Source organism: Lytechinus pictus, chromosome 17, assembly GCF_037042905.1.
Source record: "Lytechinus pictus isolate F3 Inbred chromosome 17, Lp3.0, whole genome shotgun sequence".
Taxonomy (NCBI): domain Eukaryota; kingdom Metazoa; phylum Echinodermata; class Echinoidea; order Temnopleuroida; family Toxopneustidae; genus Lytechinus; species Lytechinus pictus.
In genome coordinates, this window is record NC_087261.1 from 4590081 (window position 1) to 4608033 (window position 17953).

Consider the following 17953-nt stretch of genomic DNA (forward strand, 5'->3'; position numbering starts at 1 on the left):
AGTGATTAATTCTTGCTAGCTAATTTGCCAATTTGAAAATGGCAGATATGGGTATTGAATTTATTATTAAAACTCATATCGTATTTGGAACAATAATATAATATTAAACAAGTTTTGAATAATATTTTTATGAGTTTACATGTGTATTTGATTTATTGCTGAAATAAGAATCTATAATAGGCAAACGTAGATATCTACTATTAGGAGATGTAGTTTATCGCTGTCGTCACAATTTTAAAGAACCCCGCGAAAATGGCGACCTCCATCCAGAGACTTCGAACCTGAAGAAGCCCAAGTTAGAAGAGGTGGTACTCCATATAGTGAAATTGGATTGGTGTATACATTTGTAAGTGGATTCATTTTCCTTCAGACAGATTTCAATTTTTCCTTTAAACATTCATTGGATATCTAGACATTGAAATGAACCATGAAAACACCACAATTTTGTTGTTGCATCTCTTGTATGTTTATTGATACAACTTGTAGTACAATAACATCTATTTACATCATTTCATTCCTGGAATGCCTACAAAGTAATGCAATCTCAAGATAGAATACATGATAGAATAACTGTACATGTATGTTAACTTTACAATACTAAGAATTCAGACAACAGGGGTCTGTTTCACAAAAATCGTAACTGCCATTACTGTATGGGAACCTTAATCGTGATTGGCTGCTGAGCCATGTTAATTTTTATGAAACGGCCCCTAGAACCTGTAAATGATGCTGTGATTATTTCTTTTCTAGCAGTAACAGTTTTTCGAATACTTAATAAGGAAAAACAAGCACTTTTAAAGATTAAAACACAATATGATACTTTTCATAAATGCATTATATGTGCATCTTTGCAATTGACACTTTTCTAATATCTTGACTAATGGGATCTACATGTATAATCACGTGATGTTAAACCGATGTATGTTTTGATTCATCCAGGAAGAAAGAGAAATAACAATTAGAAATAAATCTGATCATCTGGACTTACTGTTCGACATTTTTCACGAAAAAATCCGCCGCTCGAAATTGTTTGACTGCGTCGCTCGCTGACTTTTTACTTTCAACTCTCGCGCAACTTTTGAGACCAAAATTGTGACCCCCGGGTAGGCGGTTCCGAAATTACGCAACATTTCGTAAGTGCATGCAGACCCAACTGCTTAAAATCAATTAATTTTATCTTGTTTATGGTCAAAATAAAGTCCCCGACAATTTCCATTGAAAAAACAAAGAAATACATGTACATAAGAAATTTAGAAAACAATAAAATACATAAGAAAATAAATGTGATCCAGGAAGCTTCTTCAGCACTGTCTTGTAAAGATGTCATGTGATGTTAAATTATTTTACGTGGTATGGATATTATTTTGCTGTAGAACTACAATCAAACTTGCACAAGTGGATTAGTCAATCAGGGACCTGTAACACAAAGCCGAGCATTGATTGATTGATTGCAATCAAGCATAAAAATAAGCGTACGATTAATTACCAACCTGTGTTACGGGACCCTGAAGTTGTGTAAATCCCTTTTTTATTCTTGACTACTATTGTACTACTGAGAACTCCATCCAACTTGCATATGGTATTATTGGGTAAAATGCAGATTTTTAACCTCATTTTCTCGCTAATCTTTGAAGCTATCACTGAAATTCTACATTTAATCAAGAGTGGTCATTGCTATTTAAATTTGAAATGTTATAAGTTCAAAGATTAACCCTAACTAGGCCGGGCTTTTTTGGCTGTTCTGTGGCCGGGGGGGGGGGGGGGGGGTTGATTCAACCCCCCCCCTGAGATCTCGGCCGCCGATCACGCGAGCGCCGCAAAAATTTGCACACTGGTAGTGTGCGATGTAATCTACAATGCTGTATGGTAAAATTTTCCAAAATAATGAGATTTTATTTTATATGAATTAATTATGCTAATTTATGCATAAATCATACTTTTTGCTCTAATTCACTAAATAAAGCTCCTAGAATGCTTATTTTTGGTAAAAATATTCTTTGTAGCATTCTTAACAATGGCAATTGAAAAAAACTTCGGTTTGGAAATCAATTTCTTATGTATTTTATTGTTTTATGAATTTCTTATGTATTTCTTTGTTTTTCAACCTTTTGTTTTTCTTTGTTTTTTTCACCAGATTTATTGCACAACCTTTTTGAAGCATAATTATGCTAAAATCAATTGCTTTCAGCTGTTTAAAGTAAAAATAATCATATCTTTATGAATAAGATGAGAAAACTCAATTTGCATTGACTTTGTACACAAAATCACGTTTTGGAACAATTTTTGGTCTGACATGCACTTACAAAATGTTGCGTAATTTCGGAACCGCGTACTCGGGCATCGTAAATTTGGTCTCAAAAGATGCGCGAGACTTAAAAGTATAAACTCTGCGAGTGGCGCGGTCAAAAAATTTCGCGCGGCGGAATGATCGCAGAAAATGTTGAGGGGGGGTTGATTCAACCCCCCCCGGCCATTTTAGGGTTAAAATCTTATTTTTTAAACTTCAAAAACATGTCAGAATTCATGTTCTTTGACCTATGGGTTTTGAGGATTGTTTTAAATTCATCCTTGTGTAAGGAAATTTATTCTAGAAGATTTATGGGGAAATTAATTTGTCTTTGAGTTGTCTTTGCTACTGTTAATAGATACAATATGACTTTATGTACATAAATTGATACTATAATTATACATATGCCAATAAATTATGAATTAAAAATTATAAAAGTTTTCTTTCACCTTCATTCACTCTCTCAACTTACGACTCCTTTCTAATGCTATTGACAATCACATTCGAGCTCTTTGGCTAAACACGTAATAAACGCACATCGAAATAAAAATATCATCTATGAGTAATTACATGCATTACCTGAATCCCGGGTGGGGGGGGGGGCCATCTATTGATGAGTGGATACCATGCGCGACCATGGGGTCTCGAAAAGCATCCTAGACACGTATTTTCCATATTCTGAAAATGCACCCCTTAACAAGTATTGGCGTGTGAAACCCCACCCTTAACAAGCATTGGAAACAAAACAATACCCTTGGAAAGTATTCCCTGAATTGAACCCCTAAACAAGTACAGCGATATTTTTATATTTCACGGAGGTTGGTTTTACCTTTACCTACATCATTGGGTTAGTACGGCCCACCTCCCCAACTCGCACAAATCGGACTCTAAACACGTAGTGTTGACTATGGGGCAAAAAGTACATTAGTTTATTTACTAGTCTATTTTATACCCTTGCAAATTTGATCCTAAACATGTAGCTTTCCTAGCGAAATAGATACCCTTTTTTTATTATTTTAGTGTTTTTACACCCTTATTATGTTACATGTATGTACGTAACATGCCCTATTTTGAAAAAGGCGTCCTTTTTACTTGTTTTTTGGTCATGCATGGTATCCACTCGTCAATGTAAGTGGCCCCCCCCCCCCCCCGCGACCTGAATGAGGCATAAAAGAGACAAGATATTGACGCATATTTTGTCTGCTTTATTATGTAACTCAACAAAAAAATGTGTCACAACGGCCCAGCCACAGCTCACCTTTATGACTGATAACCATGATATTCATACACCCATCTGCAATATTTGTTATTTTCCTACTAAATTATCATTCCATGATTATGATATCCATATACCCCTGCCGATCAAGCCCAAGATTATGTACGTGTTAGTGTATGTGCGTGCCACTGAGTTTGGTAACGATTTACGTCACAATTACTTTGCTTGGATTACTTCATGAAAAACCTAAACTCAGAAGTACCAACAGACAAACCTGCATAAAAATTGCTCCAAATAATAGCTTGAATTAAGGCGACCGCACACCTTACGACTGGTCTGCGACCCGATTTCAGAATAAAATGTTGTAGAATTTGATGCTAATATTGAGACTTGGAATATCTTACTGTGTAATGTTATAAATCATCGTACGAATACCTATGATCAAATCTGTGACTATGTTATCATCCTTCTTAGAATAAAAGAGAATATAATATCTAGTCGTAATGACGTCATAGCAGTAGTACGATTGGCCACGATCTGAAACTAATTTGGCCTTTACTCCGAAATAAAGGCCTGCAATATATCAAAATGGTTATGTTAGTATTCTTTCAATTAATTTAAACCTCAAAGAAAATGATATGTTCCATTCACATTTTTAGAAAATGAGCAACATGCGATTTGTTCCAAAATTGGATCGCGAACAGTCGTAAGGTGTGCGGTGGCCTTTACACATATAGTTGAAGTTTATATTATATTGACTGGTGTTGAATTTCGGCAGATACCATACACATTTCCTTTGAAGCCAGTCAATATTATATAAATATTGCACTCTTCATTAAAATAAAGTCCTGTTCAGACTTGTGCACCCACTGTACGACCCATCTGTGAACCAATTTTTCAACAAATACATTTTTCATTAAATATGACAGTTCAATTATATTCATCTTATTTGAAGATCACGATGAATGTTAAGAATACTAGGACCTAAATTCTACTTTACTGCAAAGTCGTGTGGTAGAAAAAAAGTCCATATTGGCTCCCAATGTAGCCCATTCCAAATATGACCATGACACCACTATGATTTAGAATTGAGCTGTTAGTCTTCCAGGGTGCACGGCAAGAGAATTATATTTTTATTTTAGTATTCATACTACTATTCAGAACTTTGATTGCTAATATTTAACAGTTTGGAATCTTCATATCAAAATGCTATTACGATTTTCCCCCCTAAAATTGAATTGCGAACGGATCGTAGAGTATGCCCTAAACTTTATTTGCTCTGTCACTTCATATCTGGACAAGGATTGAGTGATTTTCAATCAATTCCTACAGGTCATATATCAATTGCTTGAGTGAATAAAACCAACTTGAGGCAAGGATATGGAAAAGAATAAGCACAGAGAGTTTAGACAATGGCCAATGTGAAACAAGACCTTAGAATACTGGCCATGCCTCTGACGATCTTTTTCCATCAAGCAGACTTCATACACAAGTTTTGCTTTACACTGGGGACGAGCTATGGCATTTTAAGACAACTGACATTAAACCCATCCCCCTTATGCTTACTAACAAGACTTAGAAGATTCTGTTTCTTGACGATGCTCTTTGAGGACTCTAGTTCATAAAGTGTGCAGAGATTGAAGATGAGAGACTCGTCTAAGAACTCGCTGCTATCTTTGTTCACGAGGTTCTCAAGAAGTGAGAGCGCCTCCTTTAGTTTGCCCAGGTACAGGCAGCATACTGAGACATTGTTGATGGCCTACAGAATATAAATGGCAAAGAGAAGAGAAAGAATAAAGGTATTAAAGGGAAAACAACTCAAAGAAAAACAAACACTCCGAAAAGCAGTGGCAAAAATTGTCATTTTTTGACTGGTTGCCGCCAAATCAAACAAAGAAGAAGGGAAGCAGAATCAAACTACAAAGTGCATGGACCAACAAGCCAAGCAAAGGTTAAAACTTTATGACTTGTCCCACCCCATCGAGACCTTGCCCATTCTTTTAAGCTACAGTCATGCCTTTGTACATTTGGCGTGTTGTTAGCTGCTTATTGCTCAAATACAGGCGTACACACAGTGTGGCGGATCCAAGGGGGAGAGGGGAGCAAAGCCGTTGCCCCTCTTTTGAGAGCCATAATAAAAATTTTAATGTAAATATACAGTTTTTACCCAAGTGTGCCCCCCTTTGAAAGTGAGGACCTTTTTTTTTTGCTTGCCAAATTGTCCATGGACAAAATGACCTTCAATTTTAGGTGAAAACCCCCTTTTTTTCTGGATCCGTCCCTGCATACACAGTGACACTCAATATGGTACAGTAAAATATACCAAGATAGAGATCAGATAGACCAACGCTTGTGGCTCATGAGTTCTCTATTTTTTGAAAATCTTGTAACAAAGTGTAAGATATAATGGCCTTTTTCTAGTGCATCCTTTGCTTTATTTTTGTATTATTTCCTTCACACGAGCTCATTCTAGTTTGTATGCATGTGTATTGTCATGCTGTTGCTTGCACACCCAACACCTGCTGAGTCTGCCATTCACTACATCACCAGTCCAGTTCACACATTACTTGTTTTATATGAGCTAATCACTACCTAGATAACCAATAGTATGACTGCTACTCTGAAAATATGATGTGCATTTAGGGGTCCAGCTGCGGATATTGAGCCCAGCACTACACGCAAACATGTGTCCCTAGCACATGGGCGGAAATCCCAGGGGGACACACGTCCCCCCCACCCAAAATAGTAGGGGGACACAATATCAAATGTCCCCCTACTATTTTCGGTCTTTTATGATGGAAAGAAAGAAAATGAAATAACCTTAACCCTAAACATGTATTTTGGACAAGATGAACCTTACTTATTGGGTGATAACGTTTTTTGCTTGTCAAATATATTTTGGTCGAAATTACCTTACATTTGGGGTGATAACCTTTTTTTTTTGCTTGTCAAATTTTCCAGCCACTGGTCCCCCCTACTTTTGGAGACAGATTTCCGCCCTTGCCCTAGCATTAATTATTGGAAGGAGATTTGTACAAACCATGAAGTTTGTAGGGTCTATCTTGAGTGCTTCATTGAAATGCTTGTAGCCGTCTGCATACTGATTCTGGGCTACTTTCAGGAAACCTCTGCAAAAAAAGAACAAAATTTACATGTGAACTCTTTCATTCGTTCAGTCCAAAAGAAAAAAAACAACTTAAAACTTGCTCATTCATTTAGTCATTCCATGAGACCAAGAGCAAATTTTAAACTCGCTCGCTCGCTCACTCACTCATGCATTCCTTTGAAAGCAAGATCCTGAATATTTAACCAACTGTCTGCTTTTAAGGGAAAGGGATTTTGCATGTTATTAGCTGATCCCAGAGTTGTGATTAAAGAACTGCCAAAAAAAACACTAACACATTCAAATGAGAAGAACGAGCCAATATCTTCAATTGCAGGCATGAAAATTGGGTATGAAAAAAAAAGCTGAAAGGGTTTTGGAAATGTCGTTGACAAGACGGTGGGCGAGCGGCTTGCCACTCGCTGCTGGTGGGGTCCAGGGGCAACGCCCCGGTGGCGGTCCAGGGGGCAACGCCCCCGGAAGCTCCTGGGTTTTATCAATTTTACAACTCCAAAAACCTGTTTGAGTTGAATGATTGTAATGAAGAGTATTTATATGGATTTTTTGTCCAAAATTCAATTAAAAAAAACTAAAAAATACTAAAAAATCAAGTACCATAAACCGGGGTGACTTTGGACAGTTTTTAAAAAGATAATATTTTATGATAAAGGATAGGCCTATGTAAATAATGAAACGAGCCATTTAATTATTCACATATCCCCCTATCATCACATATCTAAACTGTCCAAAGTCACCCCGGTTTACGGTAATCAACTTAAGTCATTTACCAATTTAATCAGTCTTACCATAATAAGCAAATTAATATTCGCGAATTATAAATGCGTCATGAAAATTCCATGTCACGTCACAAATCTCTGCGAGCACATTCAGCTTCTTTATCGGTCTTCCACCGGTCCGATATGATATGCGCGCCCGGTTGCTGCATGCCCGGCGCGCCGGGTTGCCCCCAGCGATTGCAAGCACACCACTGCTGCACTGCATGCACAGAAACGTAAAACACACCGCGAAATACACGTGTAGAGTTGAGATGTGCTAGATAAGAGATTCCTGCGCAATCGTTGTAAAGGCCGAACGTCATATAACACGTAAGATATGCTAAAACATTTCAGCGCTAAAAATCAGAAATTAAAACGCGGATTTTAGGAGTAAAAAAAATGGAAATTCAGCAAACAAAAAACGCGGAAATCCGCGGAAACGCGGAGAATTTTCATGCCTGCAATTGTCATGGGGAAATGAATTTTAATTGCTCACCACAGAATTGTGATAAGATCTGGAAACTACATAACTAATAAAATCAAATCAGTGGAACCAGCTACAGGTAACTACAAACAAAAGATGTCTTCTTAAATGTAAGTAAAAAAAAAATCAAACATGAAATTAAAATAACAAAAAAATAAAGCCAATACAAGTATTTCATTGTAACAACTGATATGTTTTACGGATAGGGGTAGTGGATTCACATAATGGGAATATGCTGACCTGTTGATATGTATTCTAGCATTTTTGACCGAAGACCCAGCAGCGGTAATCTTCTTCTCAATCTCACTGTACACATCTTGGGCAGACTTCAAGTCACCAAGCTACAGGGGGGTAAAACAAATAAGGTTTTAGCATAATAGCAATACTATAGCAACAGAGCTGAGACAGAATTGTCAATATAAATCATCATATGTATCATCATCAAATTTTATCACCATTGTCTTCTGAATCCTCATCAAAATCTTGTCAATATCATTCATCATCACCACCATTATCTTCATCGTCATTACTATCACAAACATCGTTATCACCATCACCACCGTCGTCATCATCATCCTCCTTCATCATCATCATCATCATCACATTCATAAACACTATCACACCATTTCCATCATCACCCTTATCACAATCATCAATACACTATCACCACTTTTATAACTCATCCTCATCCTCCTCATCATCACCATCTCCATCATCATCATCATCATCACCACCCTCATCATCCTCCTCCTCAACATCATCATCATCATCACATTCTTAAACACTATCACACCATTTCCATCATCACCCTTATCACAATCATCAATACACTATCACCATTTTTATAACTCATCATCATCCTCCTCATCATCACCATCTCCTCCATCATCATCATCATCATCACCACCCTCATCATCCTCCTCATCAACATCATCATCATCATCACATTCTTAAACACTATCACACCATTTCCATCATCACCCTTATCACAATCATCAATACACTATCACCATTTTTATAACTCATCCTCATCATCATTAACATTGCCATCTTCATCGTGATTACTATCACAAACATTGTTATCACCATCACCAGCGTCGTCGTCATCATTATCATCACATTCATAAACACCATCACACCATTTCCATCATCACCCTTATCACAATCATCAATACACTATCACCATTTTTATAACTCATCATCATCACCATCATCAACATTGCCATCATCATCAGCAGCATCACCAATTATGACAATCACCATCAGCACCTTTAGGCACATAAGGCCTTCATCTGTCCACAGCACATCATCTTTAAAAATCGATTTGTGAATATCATCCATTTTGTGAATAATTATCAATATCGCTAACCCTTGCATTGTGTTGTTTAGAAATGCTTGCTAAGAATCTATTCTGCATGAATAAGAATTTAGGAAAGATATGTAAATCAAGAGGTAAAATACCACTTGGTCTACACCCACTTTGTCTAATTTCAATTCGGTTTCGTCCCACATGGTCTAATCTTAATTCATCTACAACCAGTTAAAGCATTTGTTCTATTTGCCACATGGCCAATTTACAATTATTTCTTCTAATTTTCAGCAAGGCTATATCCATTTCGTCCAACATCTGTTTGGTCTAACACCATCTAATCTAAACTCCTCAAAAAAAATTTGGAAATCCGAGTTTGATCGATAATCCCTCCTTAGTTTTAGTAAATATCAGTGTGTAATCAATATCAATAAATAGACCATTTAATTCTCTTTAAAATGATACCCTACATGATATGATTATGGTTCACATGGAGGTGCAGTGCCTTGAAATGTGGGGCAAGGTCAAAATTCAAAAGTTGCAAAATGACACAATATTGAAAGTCACTGTTCTTTTTTCCGTGGTGATGAGTAAGTTTCTCAGCGGTTTCTTTTGACTTTGATCGAAAATTCCTCCTCTGTTTTGGTAAATATCAATTCGTAATTAATATCAATGAATGGATCATTTAAATCTCTTTAAAATGATACCCTGCATGATATGATTATGGTTCACATGGAGGTGCAGTGCCTTGAAATGTGGGGCAAGGCCAAAATGCAACAGTTGCAAAGTGACACAATATTGAAAGTCACTGCTCTTTTTTCTGTGGTGATGAGTGAGTTTCTCAGCGGTTTATTTTGTTTTCATGCAACTTAACATCAACATTAACATGGAAGCAAACACATAACAAACATGCGTGGGTATTTCAAACCACGACTCAAATCATGTTATCTCACAGAACCATCACTACATAAACCACAACAAAACATAAACAAGTGGAATGCCTCTGGCGGTCTCACCTGCATCACGCGATTCAATATAGCAGCAGTGCTGACTTTGAAACCTACTACAACTCGCACAAGATGTTCAGTGATACTTGGTTACTCTTATGTCCACGCTTTATGAACCAGACCAATACACTTACAGAGATATGATGGTAATTCAACAAATACCCCCAATTTGGCCAAAGTTCATTGACCTTATATGACCTTTGACCTTGACCATGTGACCTGAAACTCGCAGAGGATGTGCAGTGATACTTGACTACTCTTATGTTCAAGTTTCATGAATCAGATCCATAAACTTTCAAAGTTATGATGGTAATTCAACAGATACCCCAATTCGGCCAAAGTTCATTGACCTTTGACCTTGGTCATGTGACCTGAAATGCGCACAGGATGTTCAGTGATACTTGATTACTCTTATGTCCAAGTTTAATGAACTAGACCAATATACTTTCAAAGTTATGATGGTAATTCAACAAATACCCCCAATTTGGCCAAAGTTCATTGATCCTAAATGACCTTTGACCTTAATCATGTGACCTGAAACTTGCACAGGATGTTCAGTGATACTTGATTACTATTATGTTCAAGTTTCATGAATTAGATCCATAAACATTCAAAGTTATGATGGTAAATCAACAGATACCCCCAATTCGGCCAAAGTTCATTGACCCTAAATTACCTTTGACCTTGGTCATGTGACGTGAAACTCATGCAGGATGTTCAGTGATACTTGATTAACCTAATGTCCAAGTTTCATGAACTAGGTCCATATATTTTCTAAGTTATGATGACATTTCAAAAACTTAACCTTAGGTTAAGATTTTGATGTTGATTCCCCCAACATGGTCTTAGTTCATTGACCCTAAATGACCTTTGACCTTGGTCATGTGACATGAATCTCAGGCAGGATGTTCAGTAATACTTGATTAACCTTATGGCCAAGTTTCATGAACTAAGTCCATATACTTTCTAAGTTATGCTGTCATTTCAAAAACTTAACCTCAGGTTAAGATTTGGTGTTGACGCCGCCGCCGTCGGAAAAGCGGCGCCTATTATAACAGTCTCACACTGCTATGCAGGTGAGACAAAAATGAAAAAGCAGGGGCTTGATTTGAATGGATTTTCATCTCTATTAACACAGACAAAAGAGTAATGTTCTGTATTGACCCTACATGACTATTTCTGCTTGTTTTGCAGCTTTTCAATTCAGACCTCATCCAACACTTTTGAATCCTGCTATTTTCGTGATGGCATGATCATAACAAGCATGGTATCATTTTAAAGAAAATTATATGATCTTTTGAATGATATCAATTATGCACTGTTTAAAATTGGGAGTTGGGAGAAATGAATGGCCAAACTCAGATTTCCAATTTTTTTGGCTCGTTTTGAAGCTTTTCAATTCAGACCTCATCCAACACTTTTGAATCCTGCTCTTTTCGTGATGGCATGATCATAACAAGCATGGTATCATTTTAAAAAGAATTAAATGATCTTTTAAATGATGTTAAATATGCATTGTGTAACATTGGGAATTTGGAGAAATTAATGGCCAAACACAGATTTCCAAACTTTTTTTTGAGGGGTTTACATGTATATGATTACATGAACTGTTATATGGACTGAATTTTCATTTTGACAAAATCCAGAATAATAACAAGAAGTGAAATTATAGACCATCTAGATCAGTTGAGTATTAGACCATGTAATGATTGGACCAGACTGCAATTAGACTATCCGCTAGTAGACCAAGTTGACACAAACTAACTACATGTACATGTATAAGAATCACCTGAAGATAGACCCTGGCAATACCACTCATGATGTTGATTTCATTCTCTGGTTCTTTCTTTACCAATGACTTGAACACATTCACTGCTTGCATGTACTCCTGGGGGGGGGGGGGGATGAGAGAGTGAGAATATCAATCCACAAAAGTTAAATCAACAAAGTATGTAAACCCAATCCCAGTACCAGAAACATCCTGAAATAATTTGTCCCCTATTGTGCTTTATAAGAAAAGGTTTTTGCTCTCAAAGTATAATTGCTTGAGTAGATCATAAATTACAGTAATATTTGGAAGGGGAGGGGCGGGAGTTGTACATAAATATTTCATGGAATTTCTCTAAAGTACAAGTAATCCCCATGGGAGACACAATGGATCAAATGTATTGAAATAGCAGTTGATTGAAAGCCATTGCTTCAGTAAAAGAATAGGCAAGCATGCAAGGAACAAAAAAATGAATTAATGCAACTTTTTAAAGAATAATTGACATAAGAGCAACATAGAACTTGAAGTAACTGCTCAAAGATCTAGTATTTGCTTAAAAGATATCAGAGTTCCCAGCTTTTCAAGAAAACAAAATTCCCTGATGAAGTTTTAAGGTACCCTGATAATTATTCAAACCCATTCCAAGTTTTGCATGTTTTCTAAGTTGTTGCAGTGAATTACATGTATTTTCAGTATAAAACAATGATGTAAAACTGATTAGTACCACCATAACCAGTCATTTAATGGATGTTGTTTTGATATGCAACAAAATATACCAGAGTCTGACTATCGTGCTGTCGTCTCTTGGGCTGATCAAAATTCCCTGACTTTTCCCTCATTTGCGGCATTTTCCCTGATTTGAGGTATTTTCAAAATCAATTTCCCTGATTTTTCCGACTGGATAAAAGTAAAACAATTTTCCCTGATGGGCTGGGAACCATAGATATGAATAAAACTTGCATATTAAGTTAACTTGGACTTTAAATGTCATGAACCCCCCCCCCCAAAAAAAAAAAGCAAACAACTAATAGCGAAAAAAAGAGGAGAAATTTGAATATCACACAGACATTGACTAGCACTTGAAGTGACATACCGGTAGTCTAAACCATAAAATGGTGACAATTATCCTAATCTTGGCTAAAATGCATGATGAGAAGAGTCAATCATTTTAGCTCACAGGAAAGTTTGCCAATAACTGGTACTAATGACTAGTTCAAATGACTAGTCATGGTTTTTAGATGAGGATAGTTTTATCAAAATAACAAAGATCCACATCAAAAATACAATATGTTACATACCATTTTGCTCCAGCATTAGACTAATTTAACACTTGTTACCAATACCATTGACACATTCCATATGCCCTTGACTATACCTTGCGCATGTTAGAACTGTTCCAATGCTACATGTACCGTGTGCATTATATTCTTACCAACGCCCTCGACAATGTGCATTATTTGCATACTTTTTACCAAAAAGGTAGTTTCTCATTAGTGATATGACTCAAGAAGAAAACCATACCTTCATACTGACTAGGCAGTTTCCTACTGAATGAAGAACTCGAATTTGTCTACTTTCCCACAAAACCAAAGATGCTGCAAATGTAAACAAGAAAAAAAATAAAGACAATTATCACTTCATATCAAGTTGTATTTATCCAATGTCATATGTGAACTAGGCCGGGCTTTTTTGGCTGTTCTGTGGCCAGGGGGGGGGGGGGGGGGGGGGGGTTGATTCAACCCCCCCCCCCTGAGATCTCGGCCGCCGATCGCGAGAGCGCCGCAAAAATTTGCACACTGGTAGTGTGCGATGTAATCTACAAGGCTGTATGGTAACATTTTCCAAAATAATGAGATTTTATTTTATATGAATTAATTATGCTTATTTATGCATAAATCATACTTTTTGCTCTAATTCACTAAATAAAGCTCCTAGAATGCTAATTTTTGGTAAAAATATTCTTTGTAGCATTCTTAAAAATGGTAATTGAAAAAAAGTTCGGTTTGGAAATCAATTTCTTATGTATTTTATTGTTTTATGAATTTCTTATGTATTTCTGTGTTTTTCAACCTTTTGTTTTTCTTTGTTTTTTTCACCAGATTTATTACACAACCTTTTTGAAGCATAATTATGTTAAATTCAATTGCTTTCAGCTGTTTAAAGTAAAAATAATCATATCTTTATGAATAAGATGAGAAAACTCAATTTGCATTGACTTTGTACACAAAATCACGTTTTGGAACAATTTTTGGTCTGACATGCACTTACGAAATGTTGTGTAATTTTGAAACCGCGTACCCGGGTGTCATAAATTTGGTCTCAAAAGATGCGCGAGTCTTTAAAGTATAAACTCTGCGAGTGGCGCGGTCAAAAAAATTCACGCGGCGGAATGATCGCAGAAACTGTTGAGGGGGGGTTGATTCAACCCCCCCGGCCATTTTAGGGTTAAAGGCATTAAAACTGTTTGCAACATTTTAGAAACCTCGTTGCTGTTTACTAGGATCCATAAAGATGCCCTCCTGACTAAAGTATATCAGAGTAAATGGCTTTAAAACATTCTTGTTACAACAATTTTTTTTGTTTCAGATTTCCTACCATCAAAAGTTTGAATTAAATAAAACGGTATGAGTATCTGCAGTGGAAAATGCATTTGAAGTAGTGTATATGTATGTTTGTTATTGACATTGACAAGTCTATGACATAACATAATCTGAAGTCAGTTTAACTTTATAGACCATAGTCTAAGTACATGTATATGCTAAAATTATGGGGAGCAAAACATCAACATTTTGCTAATACATTGTATGCTACTTCTGTTTACTACAGTACTCCTTTTCTTTTACTATTTAATGGTGAAGGCAACTATCTTATTCAGGCGCAGATCCAACATATCCGAATTAAATGCATTTCTCCGACCCAATTGTCTGGGGACAAAAGCGACTCTATTAGGTTTATGCATGGGCCGGATACTTTCATTGTATGACGTTGGTCTGCGTCCGCCACTGATCTTATTTATACTTGCGGAAAAACTTGATTTGAATCAATAGAGAAAAATCAAACAAGAATAAAGCAGAAAATTTCATCTAAATCGGATGTAAAATAAGAAAGTTATGACATTTTCAACTTTTGCTTATTTTTCACAAAACAGATATATGTACAACTCAGTGATATGCAAATGAGAGAGTTGATGATGTCACTCACAATTTCTTTTGTATTTTATTGCTTGAATTATACAATATTTTAATTTTCACAGATGTTACATTACGGACCCTCTTGGTTGAGCCACAAAATGTTGGTAATTCCACATAATCAGGAAGGAATAAAACTTTGTTTCTCATGACAATGAGAAAATTAAAATATTCCATATTTCATATATAACAAAATACAAAAGCGTCATCGGTTGCCTAATTTGCATACCTACCAGGATGTGCATATATAACTGTTTTGTGAAATTAAGCGAAACTTTAAAATATCATAACCTTCTTATTTTACATTCGATTTTGATGAGATTTTCAGTGTTATGCTCGTTTTATTTTTCTCCTTTTATTCCAATCAACTTTTTGTTGGGGTGGACTTGTCCTTTAACCCTAAAAGAGCCGGGTTATTTGGACCCATCACACAGCCGAGGGGGGGGGGGGGGCGGATTCTGCCCCCCACCTGAGATCTCGCACGAACGTCGCGAAAATTAGCACAGTGGTAATATGCGATAAAATCTACAAGGCTGTATGATTAATTTTTCTGAAAAATTAGATCTTTTTAAAGGAATTAATTATGCTAATTCATGCATGAAATAAAACATTTGCTCTAATTAACTTATTATGGCCCAAAATTGCTACTTTTTTATTCACAGACTCTTTGTAGGATTCTGATCAAATGTACATTAAAAAAATTGGTATCGCAAATTTTTCTTATGTATTTTATTGTTTTTTTATTTCTTATGTATTTCTTTGTTTTTTTATTTTTCGTTTTTTATTGTTTTTTTATGGAAATTGTTGCAGACTTAATTCTGATCATAAACAAGACAAAATTAATTAATCAGTAAAAGTAGAAATAATGATACATGTATGAATTTTGCTTAAATACACAATATGCATTGAATTTGTACATGAATTCACATTTTTGAGCAATTTTGGGTCTGATATGCACTTACATAATGTTGCGTGATTTCGTAACCGCGTACCTGGGTATCGCAAATTTGGTCTCAAAAGTTGCGCGAGACTTGAAAGTAAATAGTCAGTGAACGGCACGATCAAAAATTTTGTGCGGCGGATTAATCGCGAAAAATATGGAGGGGACGAATTCCATCCCCCCTTGGCCTTTTAGGGTTAAGAATGATTTGGGAGTTAAATGAGCTGATTAATTACACCTCCACCATCAGAGCTTTATGTCACGATTGGCTATCCAAAGTTGAACCACAGCTTAACCCTAAAAGGCCCGGGGGGATTCCGCCCCACTCTACATTTTTCACGATAAAACCGCCGCGCGAGATTTTTCAACCGCGCCGCTTGCTGACTTTTTATTTTCAAATCTCCCGCAACTTTTGAGACCAAATTTGTGACCTGAGTACGTGGTTATGAAATTCCGCAACATTATGTAAGTGAATGTCAGACCCAAAACTGCTCAAAACCGTGAATTCATGTACAAATCGAATGCAAATTGTGTATTTAGCAAAAATTCATAAATGTATTATTTAAGGTTTCTAATTTTCTCTATCTTGAAATACCAATCTAATATACTGTAATGTAAAACAATGATACATCTTTCAAGATTTCTTACTTGATATGAAATCACATGTATGATACACGATAATGGCGCTTAATTTTTCGTAATACAGATTTCACGTTTAAAACACATTTACACCATCGTTTTCAATACCTTTAGAGGGACCACTGAAATCTTATCAAATTAATGAAAAAGGTAAACATGTTCTTTTACAAAAAATTATTTGTATTGGGCGATTATTCAACTCATGGAAGGAAAAAACTCTTAACACCACCCAAAGCTCATTAAGTAAACAATGCCATCTTTTGGTCACATTGCTCATAATGTACACGAAATAGGTTTTTACCTTTTCTATTCTCTTCCGAGAGCTCTATAGATCGTCCATACTCTGACTTCCCATCTCTGAGATTCTGAAGAATCTATCAAAAACAAAATAATTTCATATAATAATATCAATCATCAAGCAATCACATGCAATGTGGGTGTTTCCAAGAGTAATGTTCTCTGTGTATTTACTTAATACTGGGTATCAGACTTAAATGAGCGTATTTAAATCATAAACTTATCCTAAGAAATTTATCAAAATATTGATTTTAATATTCAAAGCTGGTGTGTGCCTCAATTGACAATTCCAGGGAATCATTTGTCTAAGTCTCTGTGAGGTTTGAAACATTTTTGGTGATCGTTCCAAAACGAGTAAATAATGAGTCCTCAGACTATTGGCGATTTTTGTCATCACGTTCGGCAGTGACTTATTCTTACAGCTCCAAAGGTAGTTTGAGAGAAGCTATTAGTCAAACTGAGTAAAAATGAGCAGATCCATGTCTATGAGGGCAATATAAGAATCTATGTTATAACATTGCTGAAAACAGACTTACAGACCTATGTGAGTTTACTACATGATTCTCATTTGTTATTTCTCATGACCTTTAAAATTAAGTGTAGTACCGTCATAAAAGAATAATTAAGAGCAAAAGAATTATAAAAAAAGTTGGGCTAGCAGTTTTTTCTATCGGGCAAGCAAATTTTTTCATCATTTGTCTGTCAGGGCAAGCGATGAAATATTTTTTGTAGAGGCCTGGATATGTTCATTTTCTGGTGGGGGTTCACTATTTTTTTAGCACCACTGTATCAAGAGGTATACTGCTAGTAACTGCAGGCAAATTACCACAACTAAGCACCTCAGAATAGAACTAGAAATATCACTGAAGGTGATTAATACCCCCGTCCTACAGATGTACATGTTTTTACTGTGGCAATGCAGTTTCAAACACACTTGGA

General features: G+C 36.1%; 1 protein-coding gene across 2 annotated transcripts in view; it reads right to left on the reverse strand.

Annotated features, from left to right (window-relative positions):
- Nucleotides 1–3471: 3471 nt before the first annotated feature.
- LOC129280812 (trafficking protein particle complex subunit 12-like) overlaps nucleotides 3472–17953 on the reverse strand; it is a 35281-nt gene continuing 20799 nt past the window's right edge. The window contains exons 8-14 of one of the 2 annotated variants that reach the window (XR_010296319.1): nucleotides 17019–17091; nucleotides 13472–13545; nucleotides 11972–12070; nucleotides 8107–8207; nucleotides 6544–6631; nucleotides 4233–5262; nucleotides 3472–3827 (exon numbers count right to left, since the gene is read on the reverse strand). Coding sequence is in view for 1 of the 2 variants with exons in the window: in XM_054916819.2 (XP_054772794.2) it covers nucleotides 5020–5262; nucleotides 6544–6631; nucleotides 8107–8207; nucleotides 11972–12070; nucleotides 13472–13545; nucleotides 17019–17091 (678 nt within the window). In the remaining variant the exon portion in view is untranslated. Of the gene's footprint in view, nucleotides 5263–6543; nucleotides 6632–8106; nucleotides 8208–11971; nucleotides 12071–13471; nucleotides 13546–17018; nucleotides 17092–17953 lie in introns of both variants that reach the window. The other variant, XM_054916819.2, reaches the window with a different exon arrangement.